Source organism: Malaya genurostris, chromosome 1, assembly GCF_030247185.1.
Source record: "Malaya genurostris strain Urasoe2022 chromosome 1, Malgen_1.1, whole genome shotgun sequence".
In the NCBI taxonomy this organism is placed as follows: Eukaryota; Metazoa; Arthropoda; class Insecta; order Diptera; family Culicidae; genus Malaya; species Malaya genurostris.
This window is the reverse complement of record NC_080570.1, coordinates 58,255,996-58,283,445: the sequence shown is the minus strand read 5'-3', so window position 1 is coordinate 58,283,445 and position 27,450 is coordinate 58,255,996. Positions and strand designations below refer to the sequence as shown.

Sequence of the window (27,450 nt, the reverse complement as noted above, 5' to 3'; positions counted from 1 at the left end):
TTATTTGAAGTTGGAAAAAGCTTTCGGGGAGCTTCCATATATTATATGATTATAGTTTAAGTTGGATGTTATGTCGCTGAGATTGATTATTTCCATAAAATTGTTGTTGATGGTATTGAATACTGTTTTAACGACTTCACTTGTAGGCGTGTTCATATTGGTGATATTGTTGGTATCAATGGTGATATTTTCAGATATTTTCTTATCATTGATTGAAGTATTGTAGGAGTTTTTATCGTCGCCACTGTTTCCGCTTCCATTAATTGAACTATTGTAAGGGTTTTTATCGTCAGCGTCGTCGTAGTTATAAGGAGTGTCAATCGTGTTGTTCATGTCTTGTGTTATTTCGCTGTTAAAGTCACTGCAAATCGAAATATTTATATATAATCAACAGATGTAACAGAAGCAGATACTAGTATTTTGGTCTGCTTATTACAACTTTCATCAATGTATCAGTTTTAATTCTTATAAGCGGCGGTTGGGGAACCACTGTATCCAATTTGATTTGAATAAGTGAAAGAAAATTCAATGAATGTTGAAAATTGACATAGTCTGGACCTTATCCTTCTTCAAGGTTGGTTAACCGAACCGTTAAACAATTGTACTCAAACCTGCAAAATCATTGTCATCTGAATACAGAGAAATATAGGGAAAATAAATCGATTTCAAACAGCCGTTTGCACCGCATACTAATCTAGAAGTATTTCTGGCTTCCTAGAGTTGCCGGATGTAACAGTTTTTTTAAGGCTACCTGAAATACCAAAACTGCTGCCATAGTACGAGTCAAGACGCTAGTTAGTGGAATGAACTAAATCTACCCGTTGGCTGCCTCCAAATCCTGTCTTTCGCGGGTAAAAGTCTTCGTTTGTCACGCACCTCTTTTTACTTAAGTCTAGAGCTTCTATTCATAAATCAAACAATAAACATTTATTAAAATAAAAAATTTAAAATCATAATATATGGTTAAATTAAATCCTCATGTTTAGTAGACGTCTCCATTGTTAAAAATACCTATTGTCTCTATAAGTACATTTATTAAAACATCTCAGATACAACAAGTAACTGTGCTTGTAAAGAAGTTTCGTCACATTATCACTTTATAGCTTTATTAATAATGAATGGCAGTGGATTCGAATTGAAGTAAAACATTGTACTTGTTTCTTGCGTTGTTTCATATTAATTCCAATCTCTAATAATAACAATAATAAGAGAGACAGTGGGGCACGTGTCCACGGTCTTAGTAATAAGCACATAAATATATGTTGCTCCCGAGCCCATTATTACGTAAAAGCGGCGCTGCTGTAAATCAAAATAAGCCTAGTTCCTTCAGACCAAACCTTTCAATAATAATAAGACTGAACTACCATTTATTTATTCTATTTAAAATAGTTTTTCGAATAGATGTACAATGAACCATGAACATTTCTATTTAATTCAATGATAACATAATCAATAGGGAACCATAGACGAGGATCAGTAGTGTAATTCAATATGTAATGAGTAGCAACAATTAAAAAATCACCATCCTAAAATGTAATGTAATGGCTAATTATAATGACATTACTCGATTGTAAGGACTCTTGATGATTAACTAAATCAATCAATCAATTAAGCTAAGAAATATCAATGAAACGATTTGGATTCATTTCGGTCTTCCTTTCGCTCTTGCTCTCTCAATTCACTTTCTTTCTGTGTGGGCTGTCGGCATGGTGCGAAAAACTCGGTGAGGAATATCGGCGGCAAGCAAATGGATTTTATCCCGGGTCCGGGATTCCAATACATGCACACGCCGGCAGCTCAGTCATCGCCGATGAGGAAAAAAACATCCCGGATAGTCCCGGACGGTCCCGTCCCGGTCGTCCCGGTGTAGTGCGGACAGGCTATTACCAATCGAGCCCAAATTTTGCATAGTTCTTTAAGGAATTTTCTTCCACCTCGATAAGCATTGTACGACAGCTATCAGAAATTTATTCACATGTTTTTGGTTTATCGAATGCGTGTAAAATTGGGAATATTCAGAAAATGCAAATAATATTAAATTAATTTGATCAACAATAAATGTTTTCTTACTTTGCCCACTCAAACCAGCTTACGGCTTTGTGGGAACCGGAAATTGTACTTCATTCTGTGCTGCAGAGACAATGCAGATATCATTCGAATAACATTTGAAACCCGGATTGTGAGATCTACCGTATTCATTTGATCCTGAAACCCGACACTCTACACGATCTTGCCTTGGGTTTTTATTTTCCAACGAAAAAGGCAAATGAGAACCCGTAAAAGCAGGAGGGTTCACTAAGGATGCAAGTTTGATTTATTGTCTTTTTAGTTTTTCTGGTTAGCCACGATCATTTCATCTTAATTTTGAGTTCTTTTGCTCTCGCTAGAGTTGTATTTAGAAGTAATACAATGTTTTTGAACCGTATATTATTTTGGAAACGCCAATCATTTCTACTCCTCCACTGACAAAGTATCAATTTGGTAGCAAAATACGGCCTGTATTTCCCGTTGAGATGTCTGCTTTTTTCGCCGTAAGCAGCTCACGTTTTATGTCTTTCAACTTTTGAATTCTTCTGTTCGCGTTCCAGGTATTCTGTCTAATGTGAAAAATGGTCAAAAGTGAGATTTATTATCGAAATACACGGAGAGTAGCAGACTGGAGCGGATTAATGGTTTAAAGCAATTTGCGCTACTATTACCTGTAAATTAGTGACCGTAAATCTTATTTCCGTTTCGGCTGTGCCAAATGCTTTCGATTGGCAATAAAACTCTCGAAGATGTTTTGTTTTTACTTAATGTTAGTCAGAGTTGAGGTTAATCCATTTTCCAGAAAAGCAATAATAAGTTCCATTATTTCACAAATCGGAAATTCAAAAACCTCCACTGCGTTATCGCAGATGGGAATCCGATAGATCCGACCTTCGCTGCATGTTGAGCCTGCGATTACATCGAACGAAACCCAGGAAACCGAAATCATAATCCACCGTAAGAAGGACAAGACATGTTGTCAAGTCCGAAAACCTAAATACTGGAAACAAATTTGGTGACGGCTATTACTCATGCAACGGTTTGCCTTGACACGGGTCCGAACCCCAAGGAAAAAAAAGGTGAACGGATAAAAAAGATTATAAAATCTAGCCTTCGTAATAAAATGCGAAGGCGGAGATAAGAAAAAAACACCCAAATACGATTAGAGTTTCTTATTGTTTTCATTCTTAAAGTATGCAGCTGAGCGAATCGAAATGTGTTTTATGTTTTCTACTGTTAGAAGGAAAAGAAAGGCAGAAACAGGATTTTCGAGCAACCATGAATGAATGGAAGGAAACGGTACACACAGAAACAGGAAACGTATGCTCATGGGTCAAGTTTTTTTTTTACTCCAAGTCTTTAAGACTTTACAGTTGAGAGAGTAAGTCGAATTCTTGTTCGGTTTCAGGTTAAGTCCGATTTGATACATATGTACGTGCAAACCGAATGACAATCTGTTTAGAGCGAGACAAAAGTTTTCCTTTTCCAAATTACTCACGTACAATCATCATGGCATCCTGTCGGGTTTGACCGTTCACGGCGGTGATTGCAAGCTGCTCTAGGTACAAATTGAGAAGTAAAAATATTGCCATCATTGTTATCGGCCGGGAGGAGCAGAACCAAAAACGGAGCGACGAAGTCGGCTGGTCAAAGAAGCACGCATTACAAAGTTCCATTCATATCCCATTTCCTTCATAATTCTATTTATTGTTATTATGGATTCGGCTAAATTAGGTTTGTCAAAGCAGGATAGGATCCAAACCGAACCATGACAACTGGCAAACAGGCCGGCAAATTTTAGCTTTGACTGAAATGCACGAATATTCTGTTTACAAGCTCCCGGTGAGATCTGTTTACGTAAAACGTTATTGAAAGCCGATTCGATTGCAATTGTCATCGTAATCGCATTTTATGTAACAAAAGGTACAGCGAATGGGATTTTGGAGGATTTTACGGCACTGATGTTCGTTGGTTACAGTCACAGCCGGCATTCGCAACGATCATGCGAAAACAAATGGATGAGAATGAAAGATCCCCGTTTGATATCTATCCGCCGGGATGCTTACGGAATGTTGTCAAAATCCCTAACCAAATATGGCGATACGGATTCCTTACGTTTTGTCTTCAATCATAAAATCACTGATGAAATAGGATTATATGTACCTACTTCTTTTTTTGCCAGAAACGGTATTTGCAAAAGATGTTATTTTTTGATAATCGGTGTGGCGTGACGATATAAATCGGTGAAAATATGTACACAAACCATAACCATTGAAAAAATACTGCATTCATTAAGTGTACATGCGGGCTTGAATGATGATAGCAAATCCTTGGCACGGTTTAAACACACTGCGCAAGCGTAAAGAATCATTGCAATCCTATTTTCACTAAGAATTGTTCCAGAAACTTATTGGCTCCAATTGAACCAAAGTAATGATGGAGTGTATTATCAATTCTTAAACGACTTTAAAACTAATGAATTCTCTAAAGACAACAACATCTATGATTATGTCGAAGAGTTTGTGTACAAGGTGAGATGAAAAAACTGCAACAAAGTAAAACGCCATAATTTTTTCATTTTTTTTTTAAATTTTATTGAATGAAAGCAAAAAATGTCGGAAATAACATCAAATTTGAGAATCGGTTTAGATTTGTTCGAATTGGCCACCTTTGGCACGAACTATGGCCTTCAAACGGCCAATGAAACCATCACACGCTGCCCGAAAGTGGCTCTGCGGTATTTTGTCCCATTCTCGGCGAAGCGCTTGCTTGAGATGATCGACACTTTGGTATTTTTTAGTGCCAACCTTGCTTTCCAAAATACCCCAGGCACAATAGTCCAACGGATTGGCATCCGGAGATTTTGGTGGCCATTGTGCGGTGGAAATGAAGCGAGGAACCTCATTTCTTAACCATTCTTGGGTGGCGCGTGCTGAGTGCGATGGTGCTGAGTCCTGTTGGAATGTCCAAGGTCTGCGGCCGAAATGTTTGCGTGCCCAGGGCTTCAGAACTCCCTCCAAAATATTTTCGCGATAGATTTGCGCATTTATTTTGACCCCACGGTCGATGAATACGAGCGGCGAGCGACCATCGGCTGTTATGGCGGCCCACACCATCACAATGGCCGGCTTTTGAGTTCTGGTGGCCAACCGAAGTTGCAAATTTTCAGCTGACCTCTCTGGCAAGTAAACACGATCATTTTGTTTGTTTACAAACTGCTGGATAACGAATGGTTTCTCATCGGAGAAAACCAAATTCGGCAGTTCACCACTTTCGGCCAAGCGAAGCAACTCTTTAGCTTTTTCGAGTCTAACTTTTTTTTGCGCATCAGTAAGATCTTGCACTTTTTGGAACTTCAATGGCTTTAGTCCAAGCTCATTTTTCAATATTTGCCGAATGGCATATTGCGATATGTTCAGCTCACGAGCCATTTTTCGGCCACTGCGACGCGGATTTCGTTCAATTCGCTTCTTCACTTTTCGAACCATTTCTGCCGATGTTGCTGTTTTTTTTCGTCCACTTCCTTGACGTCGGGCTACGCTACCAGTATCACGGTAACGAGCGATGGTACGAGACACAAAAGATTTATTCACTTTTAAATGCTGGAGGGCTCTAACGATAGCCACTTGTGGTTTTCCAGCCAAATGCAAAGCAATCACACTATCACACTTGAATTCCATCACAAATAACTTTTTTTCTGAAAAATTCCCACCAAAATGCTTTTGTGCGCTTGTAAATAATATAATGAGCTGTCACTAGAATAAATCTGACAGCTGTGGGACGAGCGGTTTAGAAATGACAGCAGTCTGAAGTTGGTTGCAGTTTTTTCATCTCACCTTGTATGTTTTGGTTGAGCATATTAAGTTGAATAACTTTATGAAATTTGTATTCGTACACCTCGATTGTGCCTTCAGTATAGAGCAACCGTTTCCGTATTACAGCATATTTGACGAAAAATATGTGTAGTCGTTGTGAGTATATTTTGTAAACTCATTGTATCTTATGAAAAATGGTGTGACAAACATAAGAATTTATAGTTGCCATGAAGAATAACCTTCAAATCGTTGTTATTACTATTACTAGTTCAATTTGAACTGCTCTGCACTGATGAGTCAAAGGCGAAACGTAAAAGTAATAAAAACGGTTATGTGCCCTACATACTTTAAAAAAAACCTGTATTTTACATCTTATTAAATGCACATAAATGAAGCGTCGCAGTTCACCCAAATTTACGTCGAAGAACATTTAATATTGTGTCCAAGACTCCATGGCATGAAATTCATTGAAATAAAAAAAATACTAATAGCAACCGCCGCGACTTGAACCGAGAATCATTGTATCGCAAGTACGTCTGTTAATCGACTGAGCCACAGAAGCATGCATCTGCTTGGCTGGTAAAAGGTGCATTTAAATTCATACAGTCGCACCTGCTAGCAGAACGCAAGTGACAGTCGGAACCAGTAATATTCAAGCTCATCTAACATTAAGTCATTACAAATAAAATCTTCCGTCATTTGACCAATTAGGTCTTTATGAATTACATCGTATGAAGGATTAAGTCACCTATAAAATTCAATTTTTTTTGGAGTGTAGCACAAAATTTGGCTTACCCCTAAATGTTTAAATCGTTGGCCGTTCTGGTGAGAACCAATTTACTTGATAGCCAACTTTGAATGGAAAAGAAAATATTGAATGCTCCTTTTATCGTTATCGGAGGTGAGTATTGTGATACATGATGGTGAGGTGACATAAATTCATTCATGAGGCTCATTTTGTTCTATTAATCAGATCACCTTATGATTTAGGATACAATTAGGGATAAGTTTGAAACTTATATTCGATTAAATATGATCAGTAGCTATCAGGGAAACCAGATTGGAAAATTGACATGTGAATGCAATTATGTAATGAAAACTGTGAATTTCCCCGGTTAGGAGCTACGGGTTCAAGTCCCGTCTCTGCGGTAACATTTTCGCAGTTTTACGCTTTTTGTAACTATAGAAAAAAGGCATTGAATTCACTCAAACTGTGCCATATACCAATCGACTCAGATTGACGAACTGAGCAAATGTTCGTGTGTGTGTCTGTATGTGTGTTGTCAACAAAGAGGTCAAGATATCAAATTTAGATCGAACTAGTCGGAAATGAAAGGTATACCCGTCGCCCTGAAGGTTATTGAATGTTTTTGAGATCGAATGTTTACTTTTAGAATTATACGAAGTTTGATGTCAAAATTTTTGACAATATCTGTCACAAAAACAGAAACATATCTGTCACAAAAACAGAAAACAGAACGAGTTTTCAGACTTAGATTCCGCACGGTATTAGCTATCAAACAAGCTTAAGATTGTTAAAATCCATCAATTTTAAGCGGAGATATCGATATTTTTGTGTAAGTGACTTTTCCCCTTAGTAGTAGGAGTTTTACGTGCTTGATGATAAAACAAAGATCTTGATTTTCAATACTGTTTTGTACAATTGTTTCTTCGATCCTAAAAGGCTATGCACAGCATCCTTTTTCATGACGTTTCGGTTTTAGCACGGTTCGTTTTTGGCAACATAATCGTTCGAACATGACATATGTATTAGAAAGATGGCAGTATTGTCAAATTCAAAACAATTTCATATTTTTATTGATGTTTACTGCTTGTAGCAATAATTGTTGGAAGAACACAATTTCTTACACACGTATACTATTCGAAAAAGTTTGACGATTTTTATTTAAAACAATAGGATTCTTGCCATCGAAAATAAATCATTTATTTCAGAAAAATTACAGCAAAATAAGTTCAATGACGGAAAAAATCACCAACAATCGATGAGAACGATCTCGTGAAAAAGTCCATAACCAGTAGTCGAAACGTCGAGCAGCATATACCAGTCGTTCTTATTTAACAGACCGCTAAAGACGAAGACACGGAAGTATGGTCGATTCATCATATTCGAAATATTAATGTAAAAAAATTTCAATTCTTTTTGTTTTGTAATAATAAATTGTAATTAAAAAAAACTCTTTTAAATTTTCAAACTACTTACACTTCAAGGACTTACTGTTCGCCATTTTTAAAATGAAATGTTTCACACCGGAAATTCACGTGGATTTTTGACGTTTGGTCAATTCATGTAAACCGACAGAAGTCAGGCAAGATTCCGGCAGCTGTAAAAATTTTGCAGGCGAAATTGCGTCATTCGTTCCGTGTTGCAAGATTTATTTTCATTCTATTTTTGTGTTCGACTTCATTTAATATTCGTTAATCCTACATGTACATCCAAAAATGAAGTCTTGAGTCTTGAGAACAAGTGAATAAAATGAAAATACTGGTATATCGAGAGAAGATAAGCTTTGCATATCATGTTTGGTAGTGCAATAACGATGTTATTGCCCTTCATTTAAACTACTAATGGAAAAAATAAAACCAAAGGCGCTTGATAGGAAGAATTGATTCAAAACGGTTCTGCCAGTCTTGTATGGCAAAAATCGTTAATAATCGCTAGGCGAAATTATCTGCCGGAAACGGTTGTTGCATTGTGGCCAGACTCTTGCCGTAATTCTGCCAGCATTCCGGCCAAACCTTTTGGCAGACGCTGTCAGGCGTTTGGGGTAAGCAAAACAGACATGTTCTTTTTTTTACTTGTGTTAAATTCAATACTTAATCCTAGTTATCCAGCCAACTTTTTTGCGATAGATGCGCTGCTCAAGTGACGAGGTTTCAACTAAGCAGGTGTGATTATTTTAACATTTGGCTTGAAGATTTTGAAAAATTGTAATTTTTTTCATGAATCATGATATTTACCACATTTATGTTAGTACACTAAGGTTTTTTTACGCGGCGGATACGCGTTAAAAAAAGACCTATAGTGTTGTAAAATGAAACATCGAGATCTGCTGTTCTCTCGACAAAAATTTGTTTCAAAAACGTCGGCTTTGTGACCAAGAAAAATTTGAGATTTCTGAAACGAAAAAAAAATTTTCAAATAAAAAAATTGTCAGAGAAATGCTTGAAACGTCGAGATCTGGTGTAATGTCGAACACTATTTTTTGACAAAAATCGTAAATTTTCCTTGTGTTAGAAAGCTGACATGAAAAAAATTCGCACAAAAAAACGTGTAACTTCAGATAACCACATACTTTCAGAAATCCGCGTACAAACTTGGAAAATCCGCGTGATAGAAGCTGCTTCAAAAAAGACCGCAGTGTAATTTACAAAAACATGTAAAAATGTTGTAAAAACTTAGATTTTTAACGACTCAGTAGCTCTTCGTGGTACGTTTTATTTATATTTATGCAAAATCGTAGGACGTTCGACAAATTCTAAGTTTATACGACTGGATCTAGATCGAATCTAAAATTATCAATGTTTCATCATGTTTTATCACCTGAATTAAATATGAATAACTTAACTGATAATTTAAAATTACATTCCTGATTTTTAAGTTTACAGGACAGATTTGAATCATACTTCTTATGACAAGACGTGACTAATCATTTTTTACCCATATTTGTAAGATTTTATCATCTGAGATCGCTCAAACTCATGCAAATTGAAAACATCGCCCAAAATTTGCTAAATACACGGGCTATTTCACAACCATCACGACATCTCTTGGTAACCACACTGATTGGATTCTTCAAAACTGTCAAACATAGGTTCGGTTGTAGTGAAGTTCAAGATCAAATTCTTTTCAAACTATTATATTATGGGTCAATAATACCATGGTTAAGATGAGTATGTACTGGAAAACGAAAATCAAAATAACTTCATTTGCTCATCAAATAATTTACCCATAAAAGTAACAGGAGCTCATGACTTTGCTGGTCTGACGAAACCAGTAAGCACAGCAAACATCAACATTGCGTATGCTAGGTCAGCTAAGTAAGGCAAATTCTGCGCTCCACTTACTTCTATACAGAATTTTATGCAAGAATTTCATGCGAATAGCGTTTGATTGTGCCAAATTAAAATTGAAAATAGCGCATAAACTGGCTGTGTGATAGGGATTTTACTGAATTTGCTTTTTATGTTACTATCGTCATGGAAATGATTATTAGTAGAAATGACAAACACAAAAAGAATAAAATGTTCATTCATTCTATTGCATGTCGAAATGATCATTTCCGTGGAACTTTTGTCTAACATTCATTTACTTTCAATCGGTTTTACCTTTTTTTATACATATAAAAAATAGGTATAGAATTCGCTCAAACTTTTGAAAAATTTTCCGAGGCCCGGAGGGCCTAATGACATATACCAATTGATTCAGCTCGAGCTGAGCAAATGTCCGTGTGTGTGTGTTTGTATGTGTGTTGTCAACTAAGAGGTCGAGATCTCAGAGATGGCTGAACCGATTTTGATCAAACTAGTCACAAATGAAAGGTCTTCCCGTCACCCAAAACGCTATTGAATGGTTTTGAGATAGGATGTTTACTTTTTGAGTTATACGAAGTTTTATGTCAAAATTTTCAGTTTTTTGACAGTATCTGTCACAATTGACCTTGAAAACAGAATATATTTTCAGACTTAGATTCCGCACGGTAATAGCTATCCAATAAGCCATAGATTGTTAAAATCCGTCCATTTTTAACGGAGATATCGAAATTTTTGTGTAAACGACTTTTCCCCCTATTCCAGTAGTAGGAGTTTTGAGCGCTGTATGATAAAGAAATGCTTGGGAGCAACGGAAAACACGATTTTTTTATTGTTACATACAATTGTTTCTAAGTACCAAAAAGACTGTGTACAGCATCCTTTTTCATGACATTTAGCCTGGGACCGATTAGCACGGCTCGTTTTTGGCAACATAATCGTTCGAATATGACATATATAAACCTGATGATGGCAGATTTGTTTTTATTTATATTGTTTTAAACTACTTACAATAAATGCTGGAAGAACATAACATCCATATACCATTCGAATCAGTTCGTCGAGATCAGCAAATGCGTGTGTGGCAAATAATTTCACTCAGTTTTCTCGGAAAATTTCTTTTTTACAAATTCAGATTTATACGAAAAGTCGTATGCTCCCAAACAAAGTTCCCAAATTATGTTTGGTTCCGACCTCTGGTTCCGGAACTACAGGATGATATGTGAAACGAATTCAAAATTGTGTAACTCATTCTTCTCGTAGATGGCTGAACCGATCTAAGATTCAAATGAAATCTAAGAATCATCTAAGATTCAAATGAAAAGTTTCAAGATTCTATAAAACATCTTGCTCTTCAATCAGATCCAACTTCCGGTTTCGGGGATACAGGGTGATTGGTATAGAAATGTCTATTCCACATAAATTAATCAGGTTTATCGGGTTAGCAGATTTGGATACTCGATAAAAAAATTACTTTTTCCAGTTTTAGTGGTATTCAGTTGTCGATTCAGAAGGCACCTAAAAATTTAATTCGTGCTATGATTTCTCAAAAATGTCTTCACTGATTTTCAAATATTTTGAAACAAATGTAAACTATACAGCCATACTCAGGTGAATTTATCTGACTTCGGTCATACCGATTTTAGAATTCCGGTTCCAGTATAATATCGTTTCTCAAAGCTCAATCGTTTTCTCAAAAAAAGCCTAATCAAATTTCAGAAACAAAAATTCAAATTAAAATAAACTTTTATACAAAATTAATTTATTTTATACATACATACAAAAATTAATTAATTTTATCCAATTATGATTTCCGGTTCTCGAATTACATGATGATGAATTTTTAAAATTCGAAGCGATACAGAAGATGATAATCCCGAAAAGCTTCAAAGTTGGACTCAAAACTGTTGTAATTTATTCGTCATATGGCCATGCGAATCGGTTTGGGTTATGCTGGTTTCTGAATACCGGCTCTGGAAGTACCTTAAAATACCGTAAACTCTAAAGTAGAACTTACTTCGTCATATCATGGAATGTTTAATCGATTGTCACACTTTTAGATTTTTTTAGAGTAATGAGTGATTAAAATCTCAAATTGTCGCTTAAAACGACGGTCATTAAAATAATTTCATGAAAACTTAAACACCGAAGAATATTCATGCAAAAAACACATGCGGATTGATAAAAAAGGTATCATCTCACTGCTAGGTGGATTAAACACGTTTTTGTAATTGGATAAATACAATTTATACTCGTTTGCAAAACAGTTAATAAAACATTAACCTACCCATGGAAGATTTTTTAACATTAAGTTCCATGAACAATAGAGTATTTGATTTGAATCATCTCCGAGAAAACAGAGTGCAAATTTTTGTTTAATAATTCTATCCTAACAAAAAATGGCTTAACTACAAATGATTTCTCTTTGTTTGCTTTTGGTTTCGGAAGTTACCATGTTGATTTTATGTTTGACGATTGAAGTACGGCTTAATTAGTTTAATAGTTTCATTCCATTTCGTGTTCATTGCTAAAATCTAGTTTAGTGTTCATATCACATTTACATACCAGTTCATATCACATTTTGAAATTTGGGAATTGGTATTTTAAATAATGGTTGAAGTTGCGAGGAATCCTCAAATTTTCATGTAAATCAATAGGATTCTTGCCATAGAAAATAAAACATTTATTTCAGAAAAATAGCCTATAAGTTCAATGACTGAAAAAACGCCATCAATCGATAAGCACGATCTTCTGAAAAAGTCCATAACCAGTGGTCGAAACGTCGGGCAGTATATAACAGCCGTTCTTATTTAACAGAACGCTAAAGCCGAAGAAATTATTATTGCAAAATACCTGTTCGGTCGATTCATCATATTTGAAATATTAATGTAAAAAAAATTACAATTCTTTTTGTTTTGTAATAAAAAATTGTAATTAAAAGAAATTCTTGCAAATTTTCAAACTACTTACACTTCAAGAACTCATTGTTCGCCATTTTCAAAATCGAATTTTTCACACCGGAAATTCAAGTAGATTTTTGACGTTTGAACAATTCATGTAAACCTTACCCGCTTGTGAGAAATTTTGGCAGCCGGCAGAAGTCAAACAAGATTCCAACAGCTGTCAAAATTTTGCAGGCGAAATTGTGTCATTCTCTCGCCACGTGACATGTTACAAGATTGCTTTTCCGTCTAATTTTCTGTTCCACTTTATTTGATATTCGTCAAACCTGCATGTATATCCAAAAATGAAAACGTCTGAGTCTTAAGATCACACAAATGAAATTAAAATACTGGTATTTTGAGAGAAGAAGCTTCGCATGTGGTAGTGCAAAAACCTTCTTTCAAATTTCTTATGAAAAAAACTAAAACCAAAGGCACTAAAAATGAAGAACCGATTCAAAACGATCCTGGCAATCTTGTATGGACAAAATCCGGCAGAAACAGAACCATTAATAACCGCTAGACGAGATTGACTTCAGGAAACGATTGTTGCATTGTTGCCAGACTCTTGCCGTAATTTTGTCAGCATTCCGCAAAATCTTCTGACAGACGTTGTTAGGCATCTGGGGGTAAATCTGTCAGGCACATGCAAGCGGGTATGTGATGATTCTATTAATTTTAAGCAGACCCTGGCAGCTTAGTGCGAAATCAATCTTCAGTTCAGCAAAGCCATCGCACGGCATCATATTCAACATATCATGACAATTGTAAGGGTGCGTAGTGTTGCTATTTTGGTGCGCACGAATTTGACATTTCTCTCCCTTACTTCTATGTACGAGATTCGATGCGGACTCGCCTGAGGGCGCCATGTTCGCAATAAAGGATGTTGCCAATGATTTGTTCGGGAAATGTGAGAGCTGGATATCTTGTTAATATAGTGTCTTTTTTTAAAGGGATGTTCGCAAAACATTCATTTTCGTCATGTAAAATATTCAGTTTAACATTTGGAACCATTTTACGTGATTTTTCATGTAAATTTAACGTGAATTTTAATTTGGGTGTATCGTTAATATTTCGGAAGGGGTCATGAGAAGCATCAAAGAGTAAGTAGAATAAGAAGCCATTTGCAAAGATGCCAGGTTCACTGATTTTAAAGAATGAAACAGATTTCTGAAATCGATCAGAAACTGGCAATGTGCCCTTATAAGTCTTCAATTTGCTGGGGATAACACAGACGAAAGAGAATTCCAACAGAGCGTTTGAAAGTATCGAGACCTCGTATATTTGCTCACCAAAATGTTTCCAATCAGTAATGATGTTACGGGAAGAGTGCACAGATTTTGCTCAGACTGGTTTTCGGTTCGAGCACAGATTTTTGAAAAAAAATAGCTAGTTATCATATCTGGTCCTAGATCAAAACAATAGCTTCGGTCTCTTAAATTCTTCACACCATTTTAGTAATTTTTCAACATAATCATAATCTGTCAACTTTGGCCCGGATGTGATTTCAATTATCCATGTCCGAGTAAACTAATTTTTGAGCTATTTACCGTCTTTACGGATATCTCTCACCACTCAAAATTTAATCATAAATTATTGATTTTTTCTCCCGATCACAAACTTATCCCTCTTCCGCAAATTTGGTCAAGGCGCCCAAGAGTCAGTCGTATTAACGCCCAAACATCAAATTGACGAGTGATAATGTGAGAATTAATGCTGAGTTTGAAGAGGCACATTTTAGGTAAAAATGTTTCCCTTCTTGAGCAAAATCTGTTCCAAAACGTTCATCGTTGGGAATTTGATCGGAAGGTCATTGGACTGATTTAAAGCGAACATTAGTAAAACACTAGGAAAAATCACTCAATGACTCAACATTTTATCGTCATAACGAGAAAAACCGCACCGACCAACAATCCGGAGTGCTGCTAACTGTACATTTGAACGGGCAAGTACCGCACCGGATCAGTGCAATCCATTTCATCATTAAAGCATCCGTCGAACATCGTATTCGCCGTATAATCCGTTGTACACTTGATTGATTTGCCCTTTCGGTTTAGCGCTGGGCGAAGTTCAAGCCCCCGCATCAGCCTCCGTTCGACCGTTGAATTTGAATGTTCCTGCTGTATGTTAAGACGAAGAGCATGGGAACGATGGTGGGGCCTTACATTACGCGAACACTCTTCCTATTCGTGGTCCCGGCCGAGGAGAGAACTTTTATTTTTTTTATTCATTCGTTCAGAACAGAAAAAATCATTTGTAAATTGAAAAGAAATCACCGGATAATTCTAGGCTATCATATGCCATAAAAGCATGTAATTTTCAACTATCACCATACCATTTGCGATCCTCTCGTGGCTGTTTCCTCTCCACCAGTCAGTTTGTAAAGTGTGCGGAAACATCGTTAGGGTGGTTCATGCGATAGCTGGTGGAATGAGAAACCTATACTATAACTATTTGTGTACAATTTTAGTTCATCTATTCATTACTATCAGTACGAGAAAACATTGAATTAATTTTGTTTCTAATTGATTCCATTACTTCAATCACCTTAATATGCGACAGTGCTGTGTGAGAACGGGTCTCGGGAACTGTGCAATACTGGAAATGCAGCAACTACCTCTTCCATGGCTTCCACACAGTTCCGAGTTGGTGAAAAACAACCATTGCGCGAAGCAGTGCCAATAACCAAGTCTCAGCTAACCATATGAAAGATCAACCATGTTCCATACAGTTCTATGTTTCTGCTCTTATGTGGCGCTTCCTGCCATTCTGAATGGACCTTTTGTTGTGCTACGCGATGGTGCTACGAGTTGGTTGAATTGGATCTTTTATCTTCGAAGCAGAGAGAAAAGGAGAGAGAGACAGACAGACAGACTGAGAAGCTTTATGAAATAATGAAAGCAAACAATTCTTCGAGAAATTAGCTGCTCCGGATGCCGGTAATTCGTGATTCTTTCTATTATCCGTTGGAGCTCCTCCCTGGCACAAATTGTACCGAATATTCAATGTGTATTGCTGTCTTTCTGGAGAATTCGTTATGGGTTTTGGTTTACTTTTTATTCTCGACCTAAGATTGATATAATTCCGAGGGCGGTTCTCCATTAGAAGGTTGATAACTGAATTATCTTTCTTCAGGCATAATCAGCCAAGATGTTGCGTGGTTTCCGGTAAGCTGCAATATTTCAGTTAAGAACTGAACTCAGTATGTTCCTGCTCTTAACCAGGACTCATTTTTGCATGTCATCTTAATTTCAAATATTGTTCTTCGTTTTGTTTGTCTGAAATTGACATATTATTTTGTTGGTTTTTTTTTATCAGATCCGACTTTATATGTCTACAAACAAGTAACGAGTACTCGTTTAGAAATTTTATTCACAACTTTATCCGATTTCTTGTTTCGACTACAGAGGTATCTAGTCAGAAAGAGTTTATCTTATGTGAGAGTTTGGTATCCGGAATTTTGTTATCAAATCTCGGCAACAAATTACCATCATTACAAAGTCCAGTGTTCGATAACCGTTTCAGTAAAATTTAAATTAGATGGCCATCCCAAATTTGACCATCGTCAATCATTGCTAAAATTGTCAGCTAGAGCTATATACATCTCTTTTTGACGTAGGACTACACCTTTGTTTTCTATGTAAGAGTTTGAATTCAGAATTCAGATTATACCGTACAAACTGTGGTTAGCTTTTTAACTTCTACAGCTCGACCACTTTGAAACAGATTCCCGATATCACTATCGCCTGAAAATATTTCTGCAAATCGATTCGAGGGGATATATATTTTGATTTCTAAAATCGAAACTTCAATTTATAACTAACAATGCCTAATTCTCCCTGTTTCCAAGCCATTATCGCTTGGAACGCTACTATTTGAATTTGAATTACCAACATAAATGGTTGAATTGGTTTCTGCAATTCGCAGCTATATGGCGCTCTGTCACCGAAAAAACGTTAACACCGTAATGACTACTAGCCACTAGATGGCACACGACTACCGAAAAAAATTTCAATCACGATTATCTTTTCTATATTGGCAGGTATAAATACGATGTTGTATTGGAGAAAAAGACATAAGCGAAACATAAACTTCTTTTTGAAAATTTTTCTTCTCAATTGCTGTTTTGTTCATTCGACTTCGCGAAATTGACTATCTCACTGAAAACTTTGAGCAGTCGGAAACAAAAACCGAATACAAGTAGTACACCGGACAGCGTAGCCGAGAAGGTTGGAAGATACAAAAAACATCATTTGACATATACAATTAGAGTGCAATATTCGAAACTCACTTCACTGTTCCCCGTAAAAACATTATTACGCACAATCGCTTAAAATTCTGAATAAATACACTTTCCACTAACAGTTTACGTCATTTTTACATATCGGTTTAGAAATTTATATATGGATATATCGTAACACATGCGAAAAACATCTAAACAATTTGCAAGCAGTTTCAACAAGACTGTCCCTTTTAGCTTTTTAATGGATTGTTTTGCTTTGACACTTCTCATGAGTTTTTAGCTAATAAAGTTGTTAATTAAACCAATTTCATTTTTGTTTTCTTTGTCCTGTCCTTCAGTAATGATGGTGATAGATAAATAGAAACAAATTTTCTGATTTTAATAACAAAATTTGTTGTCAATGAGAATTTCGTACTGGATTGAAATATTGCTGGTTTGTGTCCAGAATATTCGCCAACTGAACACATTCTCTAAAAATAAGAGTTTTTTTCAGCAAAGTAAATTCTCAATCTTAACTAATTTTATAGTTATTTTGGAAATTTTGTTGTTAAAATCAACTAATTCAAAATCAGTAATACGAATTAGGCGCAGAGCTAATTTCGGTCGTTCCGTGTGTATTTATCTGGAGAGTAAAATGTCTGTATTAAAAATATGTTACAATGATATAGAAATTGTTTGAAACCTTACACTTATTCCTTTCCATCTAAATGTGTGACAATCGATTAAGCATCGTATGAGAAGTAGAAGTGAGTTCCTCTTTAAAGTTTTTGTCATTATTTATGATACTTACAGAAACGGTATTTAGAGACCAGTGTAACCAAAAATAGTTCGAATGTCCATAAATTAATTTGACGAATAAATAAAACTTGAGTTTTGAGTCCAACTTCGAAGATTGACGGTTTGAACTATCAGGTGAACAACTTTGCTTCCTCCGTTTTTTTTCTAAATTAAAAGCATTATTGCGAAAAAGTGCTTACAGATGTATTATTCAAAGTTTTGTCCGTCGCTAGCGACAACTTTCTCCCATCTTTCCGGCAATTTTCGGATCCCGGCTCGAAAAAAGGAGTCCTCTTTTGACGCTATCCATGAAGCAATCCATTTTCCAACTTCGAAGGATTGAAAATGTTGATCTGCCAGGTCGTGTGCCATCGAACGGAATAGGTGGAAGTCAGAAGGGGCGACATCTGGGGAATACGGCGTTTGGGGCAAGACTTCCCATTTCAGCGTTTCCAAGTACTTTTTGACCACTTTTGAGATGTGAGATGTGAGCATTGTCGTGTTGGAGGATGACTTTGTCATGTCGCTCTTGATATTGTAGCCGCTTTTCTTTTAGCGCGTGACTATGGCGCATCAGTTGCGTTCGGTAGCGATCTCCTGTGATGGTTTCATCCGATTTTAAAAGCTCGTAGTAAATCACACCGAGCTGATCCCACCAAATACAAATCATAACCTTGGCGCCGTAAATATTCGGTTTTGCCTTTGACGAAGTAGCATGCCCGGGCTTTCCCCATGATTTTCTGCGTTTAGGATTATCGTATCGAACCCACTTTTCATCACTGGTTACGATTTGATGTAAAAACCATTTACGATTTTGTCTTTGAAGCAGTTGCTCATATACAAATAGACGGCGCTCGATGTCCCTCGGTTTCAACTCGAACGGCACCCAGTTTCCTTCTTTCTGAATCATGCCCAGAGCCTTGCGACGTTTTGAAATGGCTTGCTGACTCACACCTAACGATTCGACAAGCTCTTCTTGGGTTTGGCACGAATCTTCTAGAAGCAATGCTTTTAGTTGTTCATCCTTGAAGGTTTTTTCTCTTCCACCACCATGTTTATCTTCGACATCGAAATCACTATTTTTAAAACGTTGAAACCACTCCCGACACGTTCTATTACTCAGCAGCATCACCGAAATTTTTTTTCGAATTGTAACAGAAAAGTAAAACTTCCCGCAAATGGCGAGAATTGGGCACATCAACAGACATTTTCGAGCGTGAATAATACGAAAACAAGAACAACTGTCACTAAAACGGCGATAACAATTCGTTAGGCACTATACACACTCACTTTAAAGGCATTATCATCTATGTATTTTGATCAGCCTTAGCCGGTACAGCCACCTATCGGAAAACGGCGGAAGCAAAGTTATACACTTGATATAAAAACTCATCGCCCTGTAATTTCAAAATTGGAAGTCGAAATCGGATAAAATTCACCAATTTTGTATTTTATTTTAATTTGAATTTTTGTTTTCGTTTTGGACTTCTTTTGGCTTCTTTATTTCCGATACTTTCGGTAAACGGAACTCGGAAGTCGGTGTAGTTAAATTTGCCTAATGGATTGTAAACCATTTCATTAGATTCGAAATTTTTGAAAATCAGTGTAGTTATCTTAGAGATATCGTAGTGTGTTTCACATCAAATTTTTTGGTTATCAGAAAACTAGCAGTTTTAATGGGACCTTAAAACGTTTTACTTGAATGATAGATGGACGAAATCTGTTCAGCCATCTACTACAAAATCCTGTAGTTCCGCAACTTGAAGTCGGATCCAAATGAGATTCATAAACCTTATATGGGAGCATAGGATCGTTCATAAGAGTCTAAGTTTGTAGAAATCAGTTATGCCATCTCCGAAAAAAAATATGAAATTTTTTTTTACACACAAACGAACTTCTTCGAATGGTATAAGGGTGTAGGAAGTTGTGATCTTCCAGCAATTATTGTTGCAAGCAATATAAATCAATATAAATATGATACTGTTTTGAATTTGAAAATACTGCCATCTTTCTAACACATATGTCATGTTCGAACGATTATGTTGCCAAAACGAACAGTGTTAAAATCGAAACGTCATGAAGAGAGTGCTGTGCATAGTCTTTTAGGTGCTGAGAAATAATAGCATAAAACAGTATTGAAAATCGTGTTTCATTTTGCTCCGAACATCGCTTTATCATCAAGCGCGCAAATCTTCTTCTGCTGGAATAAGGCGAAAAATCGCTTATACAAAAATATCAATATCTCCGTTAAAATGGACGGATTTTATCAATCATTTTCTTGTTGGATAGCTATTACCGTGCGAAATCTAAGTCTATAAACATGTTCTGTTTTCAAGGTCAATTGTAACAGATATTATATAAAAAATTTGCCATAAAACTATTACTCAAAAAGTAAAAATCAGATCTGAAAAACATTCAATAGTGTTCAGGGTGAGGGGGAGACCTTCAATTTACGACTAGTTTGCTCAAAACCGGTTCAGTCATCTCTGAGATCTCGATTTTTTTATTCACAACAATCATACACACACGGATATTTGCTCAGTTCATCGAGCTAAATCGATTTGAATATGACACTCGGCTCTCCGGGCCTCGGAAAATTTTTCTAAAGTTTGAGCGAATTCTATACCTATTTTTTATTGTCTTTGTTATGGTAGAAAATTACTTGAAAGAAACTTTTCCTTGTCCAAACTGATTTTTTTCAGTTTTATTTTATAGCAAACTTTTTTGACTGTAATTGGGGAATTCAAAACAAAAATGTTTTTTTTCTGCGATTTTTCTTAGTGTAGGAGTCGACTAGGATTTTTTTCATGTTTTTATTCAACAACTTGATTAATTTTGTATAAATCCTTCATACAACACTTTTTTGTAAGATTGGTCAGCTTTTGGTTGCCTTTAAAAGAAAATTTAAAAAAAACTTTGGTCCTTTTTAAAAGAGAGGGTAGATCATTTTTGAAAAAAAAAAAACAAAATATGCAAAGTGGTTTTTTGTGACAAAGTTCTTATGCACAGCAAGTTTCATTAAAATCTGAGAGGGTACTGCCAACATACGTTTGAGTTAGCGTGAAATTCATCTATAACAATTGTCGTAGTGCTGAATTTTCTTGACTTCAATTACTGCATATGAGCATATTTACATCAATAAATCTGACATCACTGTAACTTACACGTAACCCAGCGTGTCAGGATCATTTTGCCGACAGCCGTTTCGCCGAAAGGGTAATTTCGACGAATGACATTTCGTGGAAAGGTTATTTTGGTCGAATCCTTCAGTTGTCTTTATATTGAATTGATTCAAAATAAATACCAACGAAAGATGATAATAAATCTGCTTCTGAAATATCTCATATCAAAAATAACGAATAAATTAATTTCCTCACGTTTAATTCAGAATGAATACTCTTTTGAATATATTTTTTTCAGATTGATTCATGTTCCTCAGAACAGAATTAACAAGGAAACTTGGTAACTTTATTAGCAATTAAACACCAAAGCAAATGCTTTGGTGCATCTACCAGGAAAATATTTTCGGTGTTTTCAGTTAACTGAGTGCAAATGAAAAATATCTAATGCAGCTTCGCCACATCGTTTTGGTTCGTGTGCTATCCGAACTCGCTACCGTTCGTTCGGACTTAACTGAGGCAAATAAAACTAGCTTTGAGTAGACCGGGTAAACGAGGCGGCTACAGTATGCTTTAGTTTGTATGCTAGAGGCCGTCGCTTCCGACGGCAGGTCAGCGAGCAATTCAGCTGGCGCCGCCGTCGAGCCATCTTGATTTCAAGTATTCAATTCTAATTATTAATGTGATGTAGTCGAATTTACCCTTTCGGCGAAATGACCCATTCGGCGAAACGACTTTCGGCGAAATGGCTTTCGGTGATATGACCCGCTTCCTAACCCAGCAGTTGAAATATTTTCAGCATGGCTAAGTTGTCAGTTCTTGTTTTAGCTCCATACCGAAGTTTGACTGCCAAAAAAACGATGAATTTACGAACTTTGTAAGCTGTGAAATATGAATGCTATTTTAGTTAATTAAGCTGAAAACCCGGAAGATTATAAAAATCAAATTCACTTTATAGTTGGTCCCACAAAAACAATTATTGATTTACTGCTCAACCACGAATCGTAATTAGATTGCAAAGATTACTACATGGAATGAAAAGTCCCGGGCCTAACAAAGAAAAAGTCGATTTTTTACCGTGAAATCTTTTTTATTCTTCAGTATAATCTACATCTAGAGCGATACACTTGACTCATCGCTTCTCCAACATTGTGTAGCCCCTTGTCACTTTTTCTTAACCTAAATAATCCACATGCCGTGCGACGTATTGGACTAAACAGGTCGATCCCAACGTTTGTCATATTTGCACGAAACATTTCACGTGGATTAGTCATTTCAACTTTGTTTTAAATAGAAAGAACATAGGGCCTCTCGTTCGAAATTAACTCAGGCCCAAAATAATGCTTTAAAAGATTCATAAATTTCAAGTGTACCATGATGTCAATGATTCAGGAACCGTCGCTATCAAACTGGCTCTTGTAGATCATTGACCTCGTCTGCTTGTCCACCGATCGACACGGATTTTCATTTGCATAATCCTATTAAGAATAATCGTGTTTCTTACAATTTGATTGTATTGAGGTCTTTAGTTTTGTGTCATCCTATCCGAAGCATCGACATTGCTGAAAGCAGTGCATTATTCAAATCTGCAAGCTGCTTTCCGAGAAAAACATTCGCTCTTAATTAGTTTGCTTTTGTCGTACCTTAACTAGCGGATCATGCAACGCAGGGCCGGCGGGTGATGTGCAGGATACCGTGGTTGTAGTTCTTGCGACTGGAAAAATCTTTATCCAATTCTTATCTTCTCTCATGCCTCTGCCGCAAGAAAATCTTAACTTCCATCGAAAAAAAAAGTTGCTTCGGTTGGTACGGAACAATAAGCGAAAAAATAATTATGTGTTAGTAGATTCAAATTTATTTGAATCTATTTATTCTAAAGTTTTTCGTTTCTGTCCTAGGCAGGAATGGAATAATTGCCAATCTGAATGTTAATATCTAATTAGGTCAGTTTTGTAGTTTAACGGTTTGTAGATTCAGGCATCGTTTACTAAAAAAAACGCATAATGATGAAGTCTTTGGGAACATCGTTGTTGCAAGAATCCAATCTAAACTATCAGTAGCAATAAATTAGTTTCAAGAGTGTATTCTTCCTCACAAAGATGCTAGCATTCGAAGATTCGCAATTTCGTGATCTAATCTAAAATGTTTTTTTTTGCCCATAAATCTTTCATCCATTTCATCCATAAATCTAACGTCTGCTCGATTCGAGTGCACAGTTGAACGCATCGAGAAGTTTTCTTGTTCATCTACGTAATAAACCGAGCAGTGTATTTGGTGCGGATGTGCTTTGAAGTGCGAAATTCAATCCCGTGCAAGTGCTATCACGGTATCTCACGTTTTTCGCAACACTACACCAACGTGCTTCCGTAAGCCGTGTTTGGTTAATTTCATCACGAGCCCCGGATTTGGCGAAAAAATGGCTAACTCCGGTTAGTGCGGTAAAAACCTTGCCAGCCGAGATCAACGGATTATGGCCATTGCTTAACGATAGACCACCACTGCATTGGGGTATGAAATTGCTTCCGAGAGATATCCTGTTTGTGTTTTGATCGTTGAATAAAGGATTGGTGTTTTTGGATGGTCATAATCGGTATGCCGAAATGAGTCAAACGAGCTTGATCTACCGATTATGTTTTAATTCAATTCTCACTACTACGGATTTGTGCAGCCCGATGGGCTCGTAAATGTGAATCAGATTATTCGTATGGAATATGAAATTTCGTTTCATTTGTGATAGCCAAAGAGTGGAAGGGACATTGAGTTGGTTGCAAATATTTATTACTGAATTGAAAGTGTGTATAGTTTACTGGTGTTTAAATTTTAAATCAGATTTTTAAAAAGAGTTGAACCGAAGTTCAAAACAGTATTCGTAAGTACTGTTTTATTGCAGCAAGACTAAGCGTTAGTGACTATCCGCGTGTTACTACTATGTTAACCAGACAAAACGAGCTTGTAAAACGGAAGGTGTACGATGCGTAGGAGATGCGCATGGAATTGTTTACGTTGTCTAGTTCGGGTCTTAGCATTATTTTTCATTCTGTGGGTAATGTGCTAGTGACGATATTTATCTCTCGAAAGAAAGTTTTACGTGATTTGATACTTATCTATTTATTTATTTATTTATTTATTTATTTATTTATTTAATCAACAGACAAAATTAAGTCCTAATGATTGTTTCTAAGTATATTTAAAAAATTTTCGCTTATTCGGCTGCGGGAAAAATGAAAATCGAATCCCGTCGAAACACCGTTGAAGGTTCGTTGCAATCCAATGACGGCACCGTTGATTCCGTAGTTAGTACGACGTAGAGGCAATCTGAGGAGGTTGTTGTTGCGGAGAGCTCTGGAACGAACGTTGAGGTTGATTTGACTAAGAAGTGCTGGGCAATCGATATTGTTCGTCAAGACATCGGCAATCAGCATTGCACGGAACAGGTCACGACGCACATGCAAAGTATCGAGCCCGATAAGAATTCCACGGCTTTCGTAGCTCGGCAGCTGATGAGAGTTGGTCCACGGCAATTTGCGAAGAGCGAAACGAACGAAACGTCGTTGGATTGACTCAATTCTGAGAACACCATTAACATAGTGAGGGTTCCATATCACCGAGCAGTATTCGAGTGTTGAGCGAACAAGTGAGCAGTAGAGCGACTTCAAACAGTATATATCTGTGAAGCGCTTAGCAATTCTCATAACAAATCCCAAACAACGAGAAGCCTTCGTAACTATGTAACCAATATGCTGCTTGTAATTCATTTGTTCGTCTAGATAAACTCCAAGATCCTTGACACAAGTAACTCTTTCAATCGCAGCATTATGGAGGCAATAATCAAACCGCAAAGGGTCTTTCTTACGAGTGAATGTGATAATGGAGCATTTACTAATGTTTAAAGCCATTCGGTTGATCTCGCACCACCTTGAAAAAATGGTCAGTTGACGCTGAAGGTATGAAGCATCCTCTGCACTCTTGATTATTTGGTATAACTTTAAGTCATCAGCAAAAGATAGTCGTGGGCCTTCTAGTGAGTAATTTACATCGTTGAAATAAAGGAGGAAAATTAGTGGACCGAGATGGCTTCCTTGAGGTATTCCGGAAAAAGCAAAGAACTCCTGCGATAGGCTGTCATTGATTTTGACCGCCAGCCGTCGATTGCAGAGATACGATTGCATCCATCGAAGAATACTGGAACCGAAACCCAGCCTATCCAGTTTGGCGATCGTGATAGCGTGATTGATTTTATCAGAAGCTGCGGAGAGATCCGTGTAAATAGCATCCGTTTGGAAGCCATTAGACATAGCATCCATTATGTACGTCGTAAAAGATAAGAGATTAGTAGCAGTGGAGCGTTTCGGCATGAATCCGTGTTGAGTTTCCGCGATGTATTGTTTACAGTGGTCGAAAATTGGTTTAAGGACTACTAATTCGAACAATTTAGGTATGGCGCTTAGGGCAGTAATTCCACGATAATTGTCAATGTTCTTTTTGTCTCCTTTTTTGTGAACTGGAAACATGTAGGAAGATTTCCACATAACGGGAAAGACTCCGGTCGTGAGTGATAGTTGAAACAGTTGGCATAAGGGAGTTACTATTGCACTTGAACATCTTTTCAAGACAACTGCCGGAATACCGTCGGGTCCAGGCGAGTGTGAAGGTTTAAGTTTTACGATTGCCGTTAGTACAGTGTCGATGTCGATATTGATTAAATTCAAAGACTGGCTCGATATGGGAACATTAAGAGCCGCCTGAGAGATTTGGTACGGGCTTAAGGTCTCTCTAGAAAAAACGCTGGAAAATTTTTTCCTAAACATATCGCTTATCTCTTGCGTGCAGGAACCAGTTTGTTGTTCGTAAAACATTGTCGAGGGTAGGTCCGATTCCTTTCTTAGCTCATTTACATGTTTCCAAAATGATTTTGGATCGGACTTTAGCCTCCTTTGCACATTGCGCAAATAGTTAGAGTAGCAACGCTTGGCTGTCTTTTTGTATACTTTATTTATTTGCATGTAATTTTGTCGAAACACTAAGCCGCCATTCTTCGAGTATTTCTTCAATGCGGTCCTTTTTGAACTTTTCAAACGTATTAGCTCTGCGGTTTGCCACGGAGCCTGTTTGGAGGGCTGGATAATTCGCTTAGGAACGTATTGATCGATTGCATACGTCATAACGTTAGAAAAGGGTTGAGTCGCAAGATTAACATCGTCGTTGTCAAGAATTTCACTCCAGGTCAAGTTAGAAAGAAAAACAATGATACTATTGTAGTCGGCTTTTTTGAAATTGTAGCTGACGATGCGAGAATTATATCGGTCGTGCGACGATCCATCTGATTCGAGTACAATGTGGAGCGGAGGGTGGTGTCTAACGGATTTCACCAGAGGAAAGGGTGCTGCGATAATTCTGGGTGCACAATCGGATTGGCTCGAGAAGCAGAGGTCGAGTATTCTGCCATTCTCATTTTGAACGTGATTCACTTGACGTAACAGGTTGAGACTGTATCGGTCAAGCAAGTTCGTGATACCAGTGTGGAAGGATGAATGTAACGGATCTACATACAGGAAACCGTCCGAAGCGGGGATCCATTTCAGGCCGGGAAAATTGAAATCACCGATAATAAGGATTTCATCACTAGGTCGCATATGAACGGAAGTAATTTCGTCTATCGATTGTATATGCGTATCGATCAGTGACAGGTCACGTATCCGGTCCGGTGGAAGATAAACCACACAGAGAAATAATGATGAGCTATCATTCAAACTGATCTTCACACATACCTGCTCAACGTTGTTTTCAGAAGCGTTCTGCAAAAGTTGTGCTTTCAAACGACGACGAATAGCAACAAGAACTCCACCACCGATGATTTTGTTACTATTGCGGGAGCTGCGATCGGTTCGAAATACTTCGTAGTTGCTATCGAATGCTTGTATGGACAGCGTATTTTCGGTCAGCCAAGTTTCTGTTAATGCGATGATATCAAAACAGTCGTCCGAACAGGCTAGTCGGTAGTTCTCCAAGCATGAATTCATACCGCCAGCGTTCTGATAACAAACGTGAATTTTTAAAACGTTTCGAAGAGCAGGTAGTCTATGTAAGTTTGAGCTGGAAGCAGGGAGGCAGTCAATTGTTGAATTGTGCAAGTTGCTAGTATACTTGCCGGCGGCGACGGGTTGGAAGACCTCTTCACCGCTCTCGCACACTGGACCGGGACGGCTGACGAGCGCTGGCTGCGATGGCACGACTGTGGCGAGGGGATCAGAGGCTTCCATAATACCAACTGCATTGCGTCCCAGTGTCCGGTGAGTAGAAGTCATCGAACTGGAACCGGAGAACGAATCAGCGCATGCATAACTGGGAAATGATAAATACTTGCCATGAAGAAAAGTTTGGAAACCCCCTTCACCGCATCCGCCCACAGGACCGGGACGGCTGATGAACGCTGGCGACGACGGCACGACTGGGGCGGGGGTGTCGGAGGCTTCCAT

General features: G+C 37.3%; 1 protein-coding gene across 1 annotated transcript; it reads right to left on the bottom strand.

Annotated features, from left to right (window-relative positions):
- On the bottom strand, nucleotides 1-27,450 carry LOC131425957 (uncharacterized). Its single transcript, XM_058588295.1, has 2 exons — nucleotides 25,175-27,450; nucleotides 1-361 (listed from the first exon to the last, which is right to left on the bottom strand). The coding sequence occupies exons 1-2, from the start codon at nucleotides 27,448-27,450 to the stop codon at nucleotides 1-3; spliced, it is 2,637 nt and encodes an 878-aa protein (XP_058444278.1).

What these genes read in the sequence shown, in the direction of transcription:
- LOC131425957 (XM_058588295.1), bottom strand. Translation starts at nt 27,450, where the DNA reads ATGGAAGCCTCCGACACCCCCGCCCCAGTCGTGCCGTCGTCGCCAGCG. An exon ending in ACGATCGCCAAACTGGATAG is followed by an intron (nt 362 to 25,174) that starts GCTGGGTTTCGG and finishes TTCGATTTGCAG; the next exon opens with TGACTTTAACAGCGAAATAA.